A 19,233-nucleotide genomic window follows, 5' to 3' on the forward strand; every position below is an offset into this window, starting at 1 on the left:
CTAACATCATCTACCCCACATGTTTTTGTATAAAAACATAAAATGTTGAGGAGGGGCGGGGGGAGGATAAAGTCTGTTATAAACTCAAATGGTTCCTGAATGGGATTGCTAATAATAGAGATCAGAGGCACCTACTCCAGAATGGCTTCTGCCTCTGCTTCTCGAATCGCTGCACCCTTCTTGCCATCTAGAAACCACAATCCGGATTCCTCTCACCACCTTAAGGTTACTGCCCAGAAGTGTCAAGTATGGTTTGGACATATGGCAGGAATAATGATTATAATAAAATTCATCATTTATCTGACACTTAATGCATGTTAAGCACTTTACATATATTATAGCAAATAGCCCTTACAACTCTGCAAAGTGGAAATTACCCTTACCAGCTTGCAGAGAGGTAATTGTGTGGGAGTCGCATAGCTAACAACCTGAGATTTTGACCGACACCAGAGTTGACACACTTAACCACTATTATTATCACTGTTCTTTTCTTTTGTGCGCTCCTTGCATGAAGAATGAAATCTATTTGGACTGAAGATCCCAGATCCTGACTCCTAAAACTTCATATTAAACCACATGGAAAGTGTCTACCCACACAATTTACATTATGATCTGCTTTCCCATCCCCAGTCTTCCAAAATAACTGCCGTTAGAAAAAATGTGATGTAATCTCAACCTTAAAAGTTATAAAAAGTCTCCATTATAAATGACAGATAATATTTCTAGAATAAAATCTATTTTGGTTAGTTCTAAGGTTTTTGAAAATATTTGACATATAATATGTAACACACACAGAGTCCTTAAATCTTTTTTTTTTTTTTTTTCTGCAAAAGCCACAGAGAAAAATTTTCCCAGGACCCGAGCTCAGGATATTCCTGATACCAGATGCCTCTACAAACTGGGCTGCTGTCAGTGGGACAGAGAAACTGCCAAGAAGCCAGGCCACTTCCACGCCACATTTGGTCTGAGGCCAGAGTGTTGTCTTTCAGCTTTTAGAAAGACCTCCCAGGGTGAGGTGGACCTAGCAATGACCATATGTGACCATCATGGCCTTCAGGGCATAGAAAAAAGGTAAAAGCCTTTTCAATGACCAAGATCTTATCTACAAAGCCTGGAAAATTCTTTTTCCAATGCAAAAACAGAACCAGTCCAAACTAATCTTTACTTGGGTAGGTAGGGAGTCCTACTGAATTCAGTGGTCCAAGTCATGCTAATCAGTTTCTGAGGAGTCCTCTGTCCTAATGCTGTGGGCCTCAAACATCGAGCTCAGCCCTACAAGGTTGGTCATAGTATGCTTATCTTGCATTATTCCCAAGTGAATGCCAAGGAATATTATGATAAGCTTAGTAAAAGCTCCATGTCAGGGAGACACACACATGTGCATGCAGAACATGTATCAACTGTGTTGATATAGAACATTGAAAAAGGAATACGTTGAAAGAATAAGAAAGGAGAGGCTATTTAATGTCTTTTGCTTTGCTCTACTATTTTACATTAATATGCTTCCATAGATGGATAATGATGTATATCTTTGGCCCCTCTAGTATGAGATGGGGGTGGAGGCAGTAGAAAGGGAAATGCCTAAAGTCATTGAAAGTCCCAAGTCCGTTCATTCAACAACTATTTAGGGTGGGCCCACCACGTACCAGGTAAGGTGCCATGTGCTACAGATACAAATTTCCAAGAACAGGCATCGCTCAAATCCTCTTGAAACTTGGTATCTAGTGGAGGAGTCTGTCAACAATCAAATAACCACGTAACTACATGAAAAACTGAGGCTGTGACAAGTGCTAAGAAGGAGTGGTCACGGTGCTTTGATAAGTTAGGAAAAATCTGATTTAGAGAAGTCAGCGAGAGCTTCCCTGAGAAAGCAATGCTTCCACTGAGATCTAAAGGATGATTGAACGTTAGCTAGACAAAGCAATAGGGGTGAGAGGCAAAGTCTTGGCCAAAGGAACGGCAGATGCAAAGAGTTTGGGTTGAGAGGGAGCCATCTTGGTGGGAAGACAGAAGAGATCTGACCTAAGTGTCACCAGGAAGGTGGACCAACCTCTAACTACCTCTGCCTCTGATGTCTAAGTCCCACCATTATTCAGGCATGCTTTGGGTTAAGATTGTTTGCCCCTTAAAGTGCTCTTTTATGCCCAGAAGAATAACCCTATTACAGCAAGTGAATGATTTTATCTGATCAATTTTCCTTCCAATAGCACAGGTCATGGCCACAAGTCCTTGAGATTTGTTCAGGGGTTTGAATAGGTGGTATAGATATATATAAATATAATGACACTTTGCTGGGTGGTGCTAGTAGTCAGGCATTTAATGAGGGGAGTTTCTAGGAAACTAAAGGAAAAACAAAGTTTGTTAGAAACCCAGTTTCTGAGTCCAGAGGGCAATCAGTTCAGATTTTAGGCTTGAGCTTGAAGCATCTCTAGAAGGTAGAGTAAGGATGGCAGTGGCCATCTGATCAATATTCCTGATTTGCCATTTGAATGCCTTTGGTGATGGCATCAGGTGTCCCAGTGAACTTTGCTTTGTGAATGGTCCACACAACAGAAGGCATGAAGGTTGCCCATACATAATCTGTTGTGGCCATTTTTTTTTTTTTAAGTCTATATCAAGTCATCCAGCTTTAGCTTGAAGGACTTCTGGAAAACGGCGTTCTTTTTTCTTCTCCCCCTGCCCCCCTCCTCCTCCTCCTCCTGCATTTTAGTTTTTATTTTAATTCCAGAAAAGGGCAGTCTTAACTCCAAATCAGAAAGGAGAATAATTAGAAACTAATTTGGAGAGTTGTAATCAGATATTGGAGCAAAATGAAAGAATTCAGGACTTAGTAAGATTTGGCAAAACGTGCAAGACAGAGCCCACAAGGGTACACTATAGTTCTCCACCGAAATAAAAAACAAATTCTTTCTATAATCACCCCATTTCTTGATTTCAAAGGTAATCAAAGCAAGACTAATTTGTTTGTGAAGTAAGTCTGGTCTGTGTAAGTAATCTTGGCCTGATTATTTACATAAGTGAAGCAAGAGCCCACTTTTTGGTTTGCTTTGCTGGAACTTTTCACTGGAAATTATAGATTGGACTTTGAAAAGCCTCTCAAGGCTAGGAAGCCAAGCTACGACTTCACTACCATATTTTGCTTGCAATATCTACTGATTTGGGGGGATTCCTCTCTTCTCAGTACCTCCCAAATATCCTAAGATTCCTGGATCTGCCAAGAAGTGACCTTCCTTACTCATCTGTAAGGTGGGGAATGATGTAAGCCAGACACAGTCCAGATTTTCTAAGGGGGAGCCTTATAAGCATTGGCTCCTTAGAGTCAACCTTATTTCCTTAAAGCTGTTGGGTCATACCTGATCTGATGCACATCATTCTCAAATATAACATTCCAGTCAAAGCCTTGCTAATATAACCAATGTTTCTAATTGTGTCTTATTACAAGAACAGATTCTTATTAAACTTATGCAAATAACTATATTGTCATGAAAATAAGAATGCTAAGAGTTTCCACATTCTGAAGGGATCAAGTACAAAGAAAAGATAAATGTTTCAATTCTGTTTACAAAGGTGTAATTTACCAAACTTCTGCAAGTTTACTTTAAAAGAAAAAGGGGGAAAGGCTTTTCTAAATCTGGAAAATATTAAGGAGCCAGCAGTGAATGTTTCAAACAAAAATTCATAGAAAACTTATAATCATTCTCATGAGTTGATATAATCCCATGAATTAATTCTTGTTCTGTGTGATCTTAGGTCAGCATTTTATGAATCCATCAGCTTTTTTTCATTAGATCAGTAAATTCTCAGTACAATGGCATAGTCTCAAAACTTCAAGTGATGCCATCATGGAGCATTCTGACATACAGTTAATAGGTCAATAGCTACAGCTATAACCATATCTATAGTTATAAATCCCTTCAAAGAATCAGAGTAAGACAGTAACTATCTATGAATAGTAAGACATAAAATAGCCATGGTTAAAGTTCTGATGAGAGTTCATTTGATAAGGAAAAACAGTTATTTCTATGGCATACAACATTTTAAAATAATAACTGGACAATGAGAGTACTGCAAATTTCTAAGACCTTCACACAATTTAGTAACATATATCCATACACATATAACCTATGAAGATTCACATGGAATCACTTCCAATTTGACAATGCTTCCCACATAATTTAACATACCAAATAATCCTAATTAGTTTAACGTCTCTCTTTTACAAAGTAAGAGACAAATCCTTTGAGACTTTCCAGGAGTGCTCTAGGAAATCTCAAAGTTAGTTTGAAGTAACAAAGATTCCATTTAGCATTGATTTTGGAAAATTGTCAAAAATGTCAAAAGGTTTGAACACATGACCACTCAGGATCACAAGTCACATTGAAACAATACTTACTTACTCATTCAACCAAAGTGACAATTAAAAGATTTCAAAGGCAAATACAGAAAGTTACATAGTTATTTTAAAAAATCATACCTCTTTCTGGGGCACCTGGGTGGCTCAGTCGGTTGAGCGACAGACTTTGGCTCAGGTCATGATCTCAGGGCTTGTGAGTTCGAGCCCCACGTCGGGCTCTGTGCTGACAGCTCAGAGCCTGGAGTCTGCTTCGGATTCTGTGTCTCCCTCTCTCTCTGCCCCTCCCCCACTCATGCTCTGTCTCTGTCTCAGAAATAAATAAAACATAAAAAAAATTAAAAAATCATACCTCTTTTAATATTGAGAATACTTGGCTTTCTTAAGTAACCAAAGACCTGATAAAGACAACATGAAGCACGGGAAATTATTTTAAGACACAAAATCCTGATTTCCCAGGCAGATGACTTAATAAGTAAGGGAAAAAAAATTTTTACAGTGTTTTATTAAGAGCAGACTGGTAATCTAAGAAAATTTTGTTGTTTTAACAGAGAGAGAAAATCAAGTTCTAATTTTGTATTATTGGATTAGTTAGTAATGTTAAGCCTAATTAAAAAAAAAAAAAAACATATAAATAAATCCAACCAATCTTGGCAAGTACTGATCACCCAAGAAAAAAATTCTTTTTTCCAAGATTCCTTTTCCATAAACCTTCTTTAAAAATTTATTTTAATATTCATTCAGTTTTTGTCCTACTCTTTCCTATTTTAAGTCTGGAACAATTAGTCATTCTACTTTAGAACAAAATTTCTTTTTCCTTTAGCAAAAACACATACTTCATATTTTCACTTATCAAAAATACATCTTTCTTTGCACACAGAGTTTCTTTTTTCTTAACTTTTATTATTTCTAGTAGATTCATTTACACAGTATGGATTAGAATTTTTAACCATCAGGGGCGCCTGGGTGGCGCAGTCGGTTAAGCGTCCGACTTCAGCCAGGTCACGATCTCGCGGTCTGTGAGTTCGAGCCCCGCATCAGGCTCTGGGCTGATGGCTCGGAGCCTGGAGCCTGCTTCCGATTCTGTGTCTCCCTCTCTCTCTGCCCCTCCCCCGTTCATGCTCTGTCTCTCTCTGTCCCAAAAATAAATTAAAAACATTGAAAAAAAAAATTAAAAAAAAAAAAAAAGAAAAGAATTTTTAACCATCAGTAACCCTAGTTTTCAGTGAAAACCAGGAATCAGGCTGTTGTGAACTGTCTGCCACATACTATCATTCTGTAGCAAATTTATGAATAAATTATTTCATAATTCTCTAGAGGTGTATCTTTCTCCCAGTACAATTTTTCAGGTTTATTGACAGACTCAAATATATCTAGCTTTTGTATTCTGCATAAAAACAAGATGCCAAAAGTAGATAAACTTAGGTTTGGCAATTAACTGTTTTAATATTGTATCTTACTTGGAAGTGATCTAGATATTCAATGAATGTCTATAATTTAACTAAACTTAGTATAGTGTTAAGGTTTCAAGTTATCAAAAAGATTTTTGCAACTATTTTTTTTTTTTTTTTTTTTTGGTGGGGCGGGGGGAGGAAAAGAGAGAGACAGAGTATGAGCAGGGAAGGGGCAGAGAGAGAGGGAGACACAGAATCAGAAGCAGCCTCCGGGCTCTAAACTGTCACCACAGAGCCCAACACAAGGTTTGAACTGACACCGAGACTGAGATCATGATGAGCCAAAGTTGGCCGCTTAAACAACTGAGCTACCCAGGCACCCCACAACTATGTTTTTTTAATTCCAGTATAGGAATTAAATTAGGGTTATATTAGTTTCAGGTGTACAATATAGTGATTCAACACTTGCATACCTGGTGCTCATCACAAGTGTACTCCCTAATCCCCATCACCTATTTAACCTCCCCCTCTCCCTGCTATAACCACCAGTTTTTTCTCTATAGTTAAGAGTCTGTTTCTTGGTTTGTCTCTCTCACTTTTTTTTCTTTACTCGTTTGTTTTGTTTCTTATATTCCACATATGAGTGAAATCATATGGTATTTGTTTTTCTCTGACAGACTTATTTCACTTAGCATTATACTCTCCAGCTCCATCTATGTCATTGCAAATATCAAGATTTCATTCTTTTTTATTGTGGAATAATATACCATTATATATGCACATCTCATCTTCTTTATCCATTCATCTATCAATGGACACTTGGGCTGCTTTCATAATATGGTTATTGTAAATAATGTTGCTATAAACATAGGGATGCATGTATCCCTTTAAATTCGTGTTTTTGTGATTGGGGGAGGGGGGGAATACCCAGTAGTGCAATTACTGGATCATAAGATAGTTCTATTTCTAAATTTTTGAGGAACCTCCATTCTGTTTTCCACAGTGGCTACACCAGTTTGCATTCCCACCAACAGTGCAAGAGGGTTCCTTTTTCTCCATCCTCACCAACACTTCCTTCTTATTTTAGCCATTCTGACAGGTGTGAGGTGATATCTCTTTGTGGGTTTGATTTGCATTTCCCTGATGATGAGTAATGTTGAACATCTTTTCATGTGCTAGCCATCTGGATGTCTTTTTTGGAGAAATGTCTGTTTATGTCTTCTGCCCATTTTTTAATTGGATTATTTGTTCTGGGGTTGTTGAGTTGTATAATTTCTTTATACATTTTAGATACTAACCCTTTATTAGATATGTCATTTGCATATATCTTCTCCATTCAGTAGGTTGCCTTTTAGTTCTGTTGATTGTTTCTTTTGCTGTGCAGAAACTTTTATTTTGATACAGTCCCAAAAGTTTATTTTTGCTTTTGTTTCCCTTGCCTCAGAAGACATATATAGAAAAATGTTGCTATGGCTGATGTCAGAGACATTACTACCTGTACTCTCTTCTAGGATTTCTATGGTTTCAGATCTCACATTTAGGCCTTTAATCCATTTTGAGTTTATTTTTGTGTATGGTGTAAATAACAGTCCAGTTTCATTTTTTGCATGTGGCTGACCAGTTTCCCCAAAACCATTTGCAGAAGAGACTGTCTTTTTCCCATTGGATATTGTTTTCTGCTTTGTCAAAGATTAACTGACCACATAATTGTGGGCTTATTTCTGAGTTTTCTATTCCATTGATCTACGTGTCTGTGTTTGTGTCAGTACCATACTGTTTTGATTACTATAGCTTTGCAATATAACTTGAAGTCTCAGACTGTGATACCTCCAGAAAGAAAGAAGTAGTAGTTTCGCTATTTGCGGATGACATGATACTATATATAGAAAACCTGAAAGACTCCAACAAACTACTAGAATGGATAAATGAATAAAGTTGCAGGATACAAAATCAATGTGCAGAAGTCTGTTGCATTTCTATACACTAAACATGAAGCATCAGAAAGAGAAATTAAGAAAACGATCCCATTTATAATTGCACCAAAAATAAATATAGTATCAATCTTTTTCAAGATTGCTTTGGCTATTTGGGGTCTTTTGTGGGTCCATACAATTTTAGGATTGTTTGTTCTAATTCTGTGAAAAATGCTGTTGGTATTTTGGTAGGGATTGAATTAGATCTGTAGATTGTTTTGGGTAGTATAGACATTCTACCAATATTTGTTCTCCCAATCCATGAGCATGGAAGGTCTTTCCATTTCTTTGTGTCATGTTCAACTTCTCTCATCAGTGTTTTATAGTTTTGAGTGTACAGGTCTTCCACCTCTTTGGTTAGGATGTCTTATTATTTTTGGTGCAATTATAAATGGGATCGTTTTCTTAATTTCTCTTTCTGATGCTTCATGTTTAGTGTATAGAAATGCAACAGACTTCTGCACATTGATTTTGTATCCTGCAACTTTATTCATTTATCCATTCTAGTAGTTTGTTGGAGTCTTTCAGGTTTTCTATATATAGTATCATGTCATCCGCAAATAGCGAAACTACTACTTCTTTCTTACCAATTTGGATGCCTTTTATTTCTTTTAGTTGTCTGATTGCTGTGGCTAGGACTTCCAGTACTATGTTGAGTAAAAGTAGTAAGAGAGGACATCTTTGTCTTGTTCCTGATCTTAGGGGAAAAGCTTTCAGTTTCTCACCATTGAAGATGATGTTAAATGTGGGTTTTTCATGCAGGGCCTTTATTATGTTGAGGTATGTTCCCTCTGAACCTACTTTGTTGAGGGTTTTTATCATACATGGATGCTGTACTTTGTCAAATAATTTTTCAGCACCTACTGAAATGATAATATGGTTTTTATCCTTTATTCTATTAATGTGATGTATCACCTCGATTGATTTGCAAATAATGAGCCACCCTTGCAACCCAGGAATAAATCCCACTTGAGTGTGGTAAATGATTTTTTTAATGTATTGTTGGATTCAGTTTGCTAGTATTTTGTTGATGATTTCTGCATTTATGTTCATCAGACATATTGTCCTGTAGTTCTCTTTGTGTGTGTGTGTGTGTGTGATGTCTTTATCTGGTTTTGGTATCAGGGTGATATTGGCCTCATAGAATGAATTTGGAAATTTCTTTCTTCTATTGTTTGGAATAGTTTGAGAAGAGTAGGTATTAACTCTTCTTTAAATATTTGGTAGAATTCACCCATGAAGCCGTCTGGTCCTGGACTTTTGTCTGTTGGGAATTTTTTTTATTACTGATTCAATCTCTCCTAGTAATTGGTCTGCTCAGATTTTCTACTTCTTGCTTCAGTTTTGGTAGGTTATATGTTACTAGGAATGTATCTATCTTGTCTAGATTGTCTAATTTGTTGGCATATAGTTTTTCATAATATTCTCTTACAATTGTTTGTATTTCTGTGGTGTTGGTTGCTATTTTTCCTCTTTCATCTGTGATTTTGTTTGAGTCCTCTCTCGCTCTCTCTCTCTCTCTCTCTCTCTCTTTCTGATGAGTCTGGCTAGAGGTTTATCAACTTTGTTGATCTTTTCAAGAACCAGCTCCTGGTTTCATTTATCTGTTCTACTGGTTTTTTAGTTTCTATATCATTTATCTCTGCTTTAATCTTTATTTCTGCTCTAATTATTTCCTTCTTTCTGTTGGTTTGGGGTTTTGTTTGTTATTCTTTTTCTAGCTCCTTTAGGTGTAAGGTTTATTTGAGATTTTTCTGGCTTCTTAAGGTATGTCTGTATTGCTATAAACTTCCCTCATAGAACAGCTTTTGCTGCATCCTAAAGGTTCTGGACCACTGCATTTTCATTTTCATTTATTTCCATGTACTTTTTTATTTCTTCTTTGATTTCTTGGTGACCCATTAATTTTTTAGTAGCATGTCATTTAATCTCCATGTATTTGTAGTCTTTCCAGATTTTTCCTTGTGGTTGATTTCTAGTTTCATAGCATTGTGGGCAGAAAAGATGCATGCCACGACTTTGATCTTTTTGAATTTGTTGAGGCTTGTTTTATGGCCTAATATGTGATCTATTCTGGTCAATGTTTCATGTGCACTTGAAAAGAATATGCAGTTTGCTGTTTTAGGTTACAATGCTCTGAATATATTTGTTAAATCTATCTGGTTCGGTGTGTCATTCAAAAACACTGTTTTCTTGTTGATTTTCTTTAATTTTTTAAAATATTTATTTTTGAGAGAGAGAGAGACAGAGCACAAGTGGGGGAGGGGCAGAGAGAGAGGGAGACTCAGAATCTGAAACAAGCTCTGAACTGTCAGCACAGGGCCCAATGCAGGGTTTGAACTCAGGAACCGTGAGATCATGACCTGAGCAGAAATTGGACGTTTAACTGACTGAGGCACCCAGGCACCCCTCTTATTAATTTTCTGTTTGGGTGATTTGTCCATCAACATAAGTGGGGTGTTAAAGTCTCCTACGATTATTTTATTACTATCAATGAATTTCTTTATGTTTGTTATTAACTGTTTTATATACTTGGGTGTTTTCATGTTGGGTGCATAAATATTTATAATTGTTATATCTTCTTGGATTCTCCCCTTATTATACAGTGTCCTTCTTTGTCTCTTTCTACAGTCTTTGTTTTAGAGTCTATCTTGTTCAATATAAATATTGATACCCTGGCTTTCTTTTGACATCCATTTGCATGATAAATGCTCTCCATCCCCTCAGTTTCAATTTGCAGGTGTCTTTATTTCTAAAATGAGTATCTTATAGGTGACTTATAAATGGATCTTGTTGTTTTTTTTTTATCTACTCTGTCTGCCTATGTCTTTTGATTGAGTGTTTAGTCTATTTACATTCAAATTAAGTATTGATAGACATGAATTTATCATCATTTGTTACTTGTCTTGTGGCTGTTTTTGTAGTTTTTCTCTGATCCTTTCTTCTCTTGCTCTCTTTCATGGTTTGCTGGGTATTTTAGTGATATATTTGGATTCCTTTCTCTTTATTATTTGCATATCTACTAGTGGTTTTTGATTTATGGTTACCATTAGGTTCATATATAACAACTTAGATTTTTGCATCTATTTTTAAGTAGACATATTATAAAGCATAATTATTATTGAAGAGTTCATGAATAAACTTGTATCCCACTTACAACGTTTTAATTCACCTGTTCTTATAATTATGCTTGAGATGCTCATGAAAATTTCATGAGACATTAAACAAAGCTAGTCATCATTGTAAGTTATTTTTCTTGTTGGAAAATCAGGCAACTTTCAAACAAATCACAGAAGCAAAGAATCTAAAAGTTAAACATTTGGTTCTTCCCCCCTTTTTTCCTTTTTTTTTTTTTTTTTTTTTTACTGCCATGTTGACATGCACCAAGCAATTTATTTTTATTGTACATTTTATTCTTAGGGTAAATTTATAGTTTTATAATTTTAAACATATAGTAGAGATAATATAAGCTTGTTTGACTGGTAAATCTAGGTAGGAAAAATTGTATATCCACATTGTAATTAATCTTCAGAATTCTGAGGGCACACCTATTTAATTTTACCAACCATTTTTTAAGTAGCTTTATTTACCAAAGAATATCCCTGATCATGTGAACCTAAAACACACACACACACACACACACACACACACACACACACACACACATTGGTTAGTTTCTTTATATCTGAGAGTTTTAAGGCAATTAATTTAGGTAAGTACCCACTTGCCTCTAAACCAATTTGAGTAGAACTCATCTGGGGGATTTTATAAATTAATTTAGTAATACCAGCTGGAGATAGAAAAATATCACTTGTAAATAACATACAGACATACATACACATGTACATAAACATATATTCAAATAGAGATTTTTTTTTAGCTTTCATTCTAAAATTTTAGTCTTAAAGTTAATAAAACATAGTAATACAAACTCACTGGTTTATCTCCACTTTATGTTTTTATCTGTATTGTATTTCCAGCAAATGGACAAGTTAAGGTTACCTGTATGTCAATATTTGTGGAGAAGACTTAACATCTTCTTTTGCCCTGAATGTAAACTAAATTTTAGGCTGGTGACTACAGAGACATCTAGCAGCTGCCTGGATATCTCCAGTGTACATATGAGTGGACAAAACAGCTATCTCTGGTTCCAGCTTTTTTTTTCTCTTTTCAGTCTCAGGTGGTTGCTTTTAGAGGTCCCAGAGTCTCCTGAGAGCCCCCGAGGGAGGCTCTATCCGAGGGAGGATAGATGGCCTAAAATTCAAGTGGCTGTAGGGAGCTGAGAGGATAACGTGAGAAGGGAAAAGTCTGGCAAGGTTGGACAGAGGAATAAAGGAAGAAGGGGTGTGAGGGGGAACATATAAAAGGGTTCAAGGCATAGGAGGGAATACTGAAGATGGTAAGAGGAGGAAGGAGGAGAGACACAATGGAGAAGGAGAGGCCTTAGAGGAGCCAGTCTGGGGAGACTTCAGGTTTTCCAAAGAGGCCAGTGGAGCTCTACATTGTCCTCAGCAAAATCATGCTAACAAGAAAAGAAGCAGATGAGTTGGCAGAGCTCATAATTAATAGAGGTACAAGAAGGGGGTTTCAGTCAACTGAGACGTTCCCATGGGAGAAGCAGAATCCAATGAGGACAACAGAGAGGCCTCACAGAGAGCCAAGAAGAAAGACTTCCAGCCCAGAGAGGTAGGAAATAATCCCCTCTCAGGAAAGAGATCCAGAAAGAAGAGACTTCTAGCTCAGCAGGTACCTTTCAAGGAAGCCTGGGACTCCAACTCATCTTCTTACAAATAGAGAAATGTAGGACTATACCCCAGCATCTGTTTGTCTGGGACTCTAAATCAGCTTGTAGAGTATACTCAGAATCTTACAAGTCAAAATCTGTCCTTACCAGCTTTAACAATGTCTGTCTGTAGCACCGGTTCCAGAGTCAGACTCTCCATAGGATCCCCAGCCTATCAGGCAGAAGGGAAGATAAAGACTTCAACGTTGCATTCTTAAGGTCCTAAGTGGCCTTAAGGTCACCCAGGGGCCCAGATGATGAATCTGATCCTATCTGAGTCACGGCACCATAACTGTTAAAGAAAAAAATACTCAATGAGGCTTGTTAAAGAAGGGAAGGCAGACTTTATTCAGGACCATCATGATAGATACAGGGAATACCACAATGGAATTCTACAGTGGGGAAGAGAGACTGGGCTTGACTCCAAGTAGAGCGTGGACAACTGGGAATTTAAAGCCAAGGACAGAGTGGGGGGTAGTGGATGAAAACTTACTGAGGTATAAGAGGGGTTCTGGCTAAACCCACCTAATAGGATTCTTGCTGACAACAGGCCAGGATGATCAGACATCACCTGGGGGATGAAGAACCTGATCAGATAGCGAAGATGATCAGATATCAAGAGTGAGTGGCTCTAGTTAAACTGACTTATCAAGGTTCTCACTAAAACTATATTTTATAAGGACACACAAAGATGGGCCCAGAGGAAGGTCCAAAGGCCTGATTAACGTTTGCTCAAAGTACTTTTGTTAATGGGTTTATTTTAAAGAGGAAAAGAATAACAAAAATCGGAGATGGCATCCAAGATATAAAACTTTAGATTTTTCTAAATTTAACTCAAGGCCATCCCTGCTAGAATTCATTAAAAGTCTGGCCCCCTGAAAATCATGTAATCTTTTGCCTCCAGAGAGTTTAACAAGGCACCAGGATAGTCTCAGCCTTTGAGAGAAGTCCCAGAAAGGAAACAATCCAATAGAAAGAGGGAAGCATCACATTATAAGAATGTCAATAACTCATCATAATTTTCCTAACCCTAGTCCTCCACCCTAAATCACTTCTAGCAACTCAAGTGTCCTTAAAGTTGCATAAGTGACAAAATATACAGATTTGGCTGTTCTTTTCCTAGAATCTCATAAAAGAAGTTTCAGCCCTATGGCACATGATCAGGGAAGTCAATTATACTGGCTTTTCAGTCAGTGAAGCCTGGGTTCAAATCCTGACTCTTTAACTTAGCAGTGATCATGCACAGGTTTTCTAACTGCCCTTACATTGTTTTCTCAACTGTAAGCCTGGAGTCATTATTTTACCTAACCCACAGAGCTGCTTTGAAGGTGGGATAAAAATAATGCACCAAAGTGCTTAGCAAATTGCCTGTCATAGAGTCAGCACTTGGTAAATTAAAGATATGTGAGAAGAAGGGGTAGGTGAGGGGAACTGGGAAAGTCTAGAAAGAGTGTACAGCTCCTAAGAGATACAAGTGCCATGGGTTCCAAGGCATGAGTTAACTAGGCAAAGCAGCACACTTGCCAAGTCTCAAAAGAAATTAAGAAGCCTGGGGCACCTGGGTGGCTCAGTTGGTTAAGCCCTTAACCAACTGTGTGTCCATGATCACAGTGATCTCACAGTTTGTGAGATCAAGATCCAAGTTGGACTCTGCACTGATAGCACAGAGCCTGCTTGGGATTCTCTCTTTCTCTCTCTCTCTCCCTCTCTCTCTCTCTCTGTCTCTCTCTCTCCCCCTCCCCCACTCATGCTTGCGTTCTCTCTCTTTCAAGAGAAATAAATCAATATTAAAAAAAAAAAAAAAAAGAGGGCACCTGGGTAGCTCAGTCAGTTAAGTATCAGACTTCAGCTCAGGTCATGATCTGAGTTTGTGAGTTTGAGCCCCACGTTGGGCTTTCTGCTGTCAGCTCAGAGCCTGCTTCAGATCCTCGGTTCCCCTCTCTCTTTGCCCCTCCCCTGTTTGCTCTCCCTCTCTCTCTCTCTCAAAATAAATAAATATTAAAAAAGAAGAAGAAGAAGAAGAAGAAGGAGGAGGAGGAGGAGGAGGAGGAGGAGGAGGAGGAGGAGGAGGAGGAGGAGGAGAAGCCTGAGAGAAGCCGGCCTGGGATTTACAGACAGAGTGGAAAGTGGCCCTATACCCCTTGTGTTTTCTCTCCAGACATATGAGACAAGTTCACCAAGACACAAGAAAGAAACATGGTGAGGGCCCCGTTGGCATTGCAGTGTGGGTTCTGCCTGAAGAGGCTGAGGGTACTGAAACAATTGAGACTTTTGACTTGGGCAGGACATCTGCTCGTGAAACTTCTGGGCAAAGTGAAGCTTAGGAAACTGGTAAGAGGTTAAATAAGTGGGAATAAATCAAAAAGCGGGACATACAGACCAAAGGACACTTCACTGCCTTCCTGCCAGTTGTGAGCTACAGCCCGTGAGACTGGCCTTGTTACAGATAGGATCATTTCTCACCGGAAAGTTCCCTGGCCTTGTTGAGCTTGGCCTCGGGTACTCAACATTCTCAGGCTTGGCATGGTTTTCTCCAGTAATATTTTCTCTTTCTGAAAAAAAAAAAAAAAAAAAGCAATACAGTAAAAAAAAAAAAAAAAAAAAGTGGGGGGGGGGGGGGGACTATGTAGTGAGAATGCCAAAAAACGTCTGAGAATATGAATCACCAGAGAGAGAATTCCTGAATTTATTTTTCCTAACATTATTCTTATTAAGGAGAAAGAGATTTCCTTTTTGAGCCCCTGTATCTGTGATTCCTTAAAAACACTTTATTATGAAATTCTTGCTTGGGTTTCATTTTTTAATGTGTAGACATTTTGAATACCTGTTTCTGTCTCTGTGTGTTCTTTTCTCTCATGTGGCTGGGAGAAGAATTTCAATAGGCCCAGCCGACGGAGATAGTAACAGCAACAAGCTATGCCCTTATACATTTTGGAGGCTGAGGTGTGAGGACCGCAGATCGTAAATACGATGCAGAAATTGGCCCATGTGTCCTATCTTGCAGCTTATGCAGTTGTAGTGACACATCTACCGAGGGCCCTGCTTTCCTGCCTCCACGAGGTGACTAAGAAGGAAAGAACAGAGAGCATCTGTAACATGCTCTATACATCTCCAGAGAGGGTAGTGCTGGCCTCAAGCATCCCAAAGGCCCACTAAGGAAACGTGGTCAAATCTCCCACTCAGTGTTACAGGAAACAGACCTAGAAAAGGGAGATGGGTGTAAGTTTGCCAAGAAAGTAAATCATGCACATGAGATGTCAGGATCACTTAATGCACAGCAGATTTTCAGACCATTTCATCCACAGAATAAAATACACGGACTAACAATAGTATAGGAAAATGTTATATGTTTCAGTGGAAAACTATGCACGCCCTTCTACAGACTAATCTTTCATGTTATGAGATTCTAGCTCTGTGCATTGTATTTGAATTATTTCGTAAAGCTTTGTAAGCTGTAGGTAACGGATAGATGTATAATTTTTATCCTGTCTGGTAGTGATTTAACTGACCAGCCCACCATCACCCCAACTGTCCTTAAAACTGGACAGAACAGTTTCGTCTCCATTTGCAATTCATCTCAACATTCCTTTACTTGTATCAATCCGTGTTTTGGTTTTTCCTTTGAAACAGTTGTTACAGGTTGAATAATGTCCCCCCCTTCAAAAAAATGTTAAAGTCCTCACCCCCAGGATGTGTGAATGTGACCTTATTTGAAAATAAGGTCTTTACAGGGCACCTGGGTAGCTCAATCATATAAGTGTCTGACTCTTGATCTCAGCTCAGGTCTTGATCTCAAGGTCATGAGTTCAAGTCCTGCATTGGGTGTAAAGCCTACTGAAAAACAAAAAGAAAGAAAGAAAATAGGGTCTTTGCAAATGACTGAGTTAAGATGAGGTTATTAAAGTGGGCCTTAAACCAATATAACCGCGTCCCCTTATAAAAAGGGGAAATTTGGACAAAGACACAGACAGGCACATAAAATGGATGCCATATGAAAATAAGGGCAGATATGGGGATAACGCAACTCCCAAACTGGGGAAAAAGCACACCTTTTTTTGTTTTTGTTTTGTTTTGTTTTAGTCTACATGTGATGCGTGGAACAATGGCAGCCATCTTGTGTTCATGAGAGCAGCTATTGTGACTAAAGACAAAATTTGCCACTCCAAACATGAAAGAGTAGAAAGAAGGTCAATTCCTGGGTTCTTGATAATATCCAAGGTAACCTACCCAGAGTCACACATAAGACAAAATCTGTACCAATTCAAACTCTAGACCTACTTTCTCTCCCATACCACTTACCTCCTCTGTGTTTATTAGTCAGTAAATGAAGGTTAATTTCTCCTACTTCTTACTGATGTTTGTTTTTATCCTTTAAAATGTCTTAGCTATAGAGCCTAGTGGTTAAGAGCAAACTTTGGTGTCAGGTGGACCTGGGTTTAAATTCTGCCTCTGTGTGGCCTCAAGCAAGTCATTTAACCCCTTTATGTCTCAGTTTCCTGGAATACAGAATGGGGATAGATAGCAATTACTATGTTATATGGTTGTGATAGGACTAAGTGAAACTACACATTTAAAGTACTTATCACAGGTCCTGGCACATTATATTTGCACAGAAAAAATTGATGGTGTTTATGATTATTACTATTATTGCGCCATGCATTATTACCCTACCTCTTCAATAGGCAGCCAGCATTTTCAATGTGAGGAAAGCACCTTGCTCCCCATACACAGAGTGGTTTCATCAATTGACTTCACATTCATTAGAGCCTCCCCTCTGCATGCTACAACTGGGAGCTCCTCCTTCTTCCTGCCCAGAGAGCCACCATCAAATGAGCCCAGCTCCCTGGGAGCATCTGTCATTCCTTGGTGGAGCCCAGCCTGGGTTTGTATAGACTCACATTACCCCCACACCCCACACCCCAGGGCCCTGACAGCTTTGATGCTCATGTGGCTGCCTGGCAGGAACAGAAAGATAAAACCCTACTTGTTTCCTCTCTCCACAATAAGACCTTTGGCAATTTAGAGGGACACAGATATAAAAGATTTGACTTTTTTTTTCTTTCTTTTCATTTTCCCCCCCAAAACAAATGGTGGTTTGTCCTTACCAGCAGCTCCTTCAGAGCCACACCAGCATCAAAGAGCATGAAATCAGCAGAAAGCCAAGGCAGGGTAGTTCTACCCTACCCGCTAGGGAATTTGCTTGCTTACAGGACAAACAAAAAGGGAGGGGAAAGGGGAGCTTTGCGCAAAGAGCATCTCACTGGGGTGACCTAAGCTCACAGCCCCCACCCCATTTCCAAAAACTTGTTTTTTTAACATTTACTCTATGCCACTTGAAGCTTGGCACACAGACCAGACAAGGACAATGAGGTACACAGAGAAAGGAAAGCTCAACTTGTCTCATGGATAAATCTTGAGTTGACTTGACATCTCATACTCCAGAGGGCTTACTGTGCCAACAATGGGTAGGCCTCTGTGCGTGGAGCATTCAGTTGGAACTGGCAAGTCTTGTGTCAAGCTCTGCTCTAAGTCCACATGACCATGTACAAATGGAGGAGGAATGAGAACAGTCTCCAGGGCCTATTGTTTCTGGAGTATGTCCTATGTGTTGGGTCTGTACCAAGTACCTAATATGTAGCAACCATGGGGTAGGTAGGACTATTTTCCTCACTTATAGATGTGGACACCGAAGTGCAGAGAGATCAAGTCAGTTGTCCAAGGTCACATCATAAGAGGCAGAGGCAGGACTTAAACTCAGATCCGCACCAAAGTATGTGTTCTTATCCAGATGTTGTAAAGCTGCTTTCCACAGGGATTGTGAGCAGACTGATAAATGCCAAGCAATATTCAGTTTTAGGGCATCTGTTATCTATTGAATTGTGCCTCCAAAAAATGTTATGTTAAAGTCCTAACTCCTAGTACCTGGAAAGTACTATTTGTAAATAGGGTTTTTCAGATGTAAGCAAGTGAAAATGAGGGCATACTGGATTAGGGGTAGGCCCTAATCCAGTGGCTGGAGTCCTTGTAAGGAAGGGACATTTGGATGCAGATACTCATACAGGGAAGAGGCCATGTGAAGATGGAGGCAGAAATTTAAGAGATGCTACCACAAACCCAGGAACTTCAAGGATTGCTGGAAACCACCAGAAGCAAGGAAGGACCCTCCCCTAGAGCCTCTGAGAGAATGTGGTCTGGCCAACATCTTGATTTTGGACATCTGGTCCCCAGATCTGTGAGAATTAATCTCTGCTGTTTGAAGCCACTAGGTCTGGGATACTTTGCGAAGGCAGCCTTAGGAAATGAATATAGCATCAGTCTTTGTGAGTTTACAGAGAAACAGGGGGAGGGCGACAGGAATTGTGGGGAGGGGAGAAAAAGGCAAGACAACTTTCAGACAAATTATATAAAGACTATATCTGGCATAGTGGCCTGGGGAACAGGGTGAGGATGCCAGCCACAAAAGGGAGACAGACAGGAGTGGGTGATGAAGGTAGGGAAATGAGGGGTTTAATGGAAGTGAAGGGGTGAAAAGGGGACAGAGAACCATAGCAAATTTGATGGGTCAGCTCCTTGAAAGGGAGAAGGGTCTGGCGTTCTGGCATTCCCTGCCAGTAAGGGAAAGGATTGAGAAAGAACAGAATGCTGCCACACTGTCTGCCCCGTGACAATGACCTTGCCCCACGCCACTGCCCCAGCCTTCTCACACCTCAGTAGGGCTCTTACGTCAGACTC

At 39.0% G+C, this 19,233-nt stretch overlaps 1 protein-coding gene across 2 annotated transcripts in view; it reads right to left on the reverse strand.

The window, feature by feature from the left end:
* LOC132693961 (uncharacterized) overlaps positions 1-19,233 on the reverse strand; it is a 183,854-nt gene that overhangs the window by 64,408 nt on the left and 100,213 nt on the right. For both annotated transcript variants that reach the window (XR_013556684.2, XM_078449628.2), the window contains 3 exons: positions 14,965-15,053; positions 12,610-12,793; positions 4,475-4,657 (listed from right to left, as the gene is read on the reverse strand). Coding sequence is in view for 1 of the 2 variants with exons in the window: in XM_078449628.2 (XP_078305754.1) it covers positions 12,724-12,793; positions 14,965-15,053 (159 nt within the window). In the remaining variant the exon portion in view is untranslated. The remainder of the gene's footprint in view (positions 1-4,474; positions 4,658-12,609; positions 12,794-14,964; positions 15,054-19,233) is intronic.

This window comes from Panthera onca, chromosome B4 (assembly GCF_046562875.1).
Source record: "Panthera onca isolate mPanOnc1 chromosome B4, mPanOnc1 haplotype 2, whole genome shotgun sequence".
NCBI classification, from domain to species: Eukaryota; Metazoa; Chordata; class Mammalia; order Carnivora; family Felidae; genus Panthera; species Panthera onca.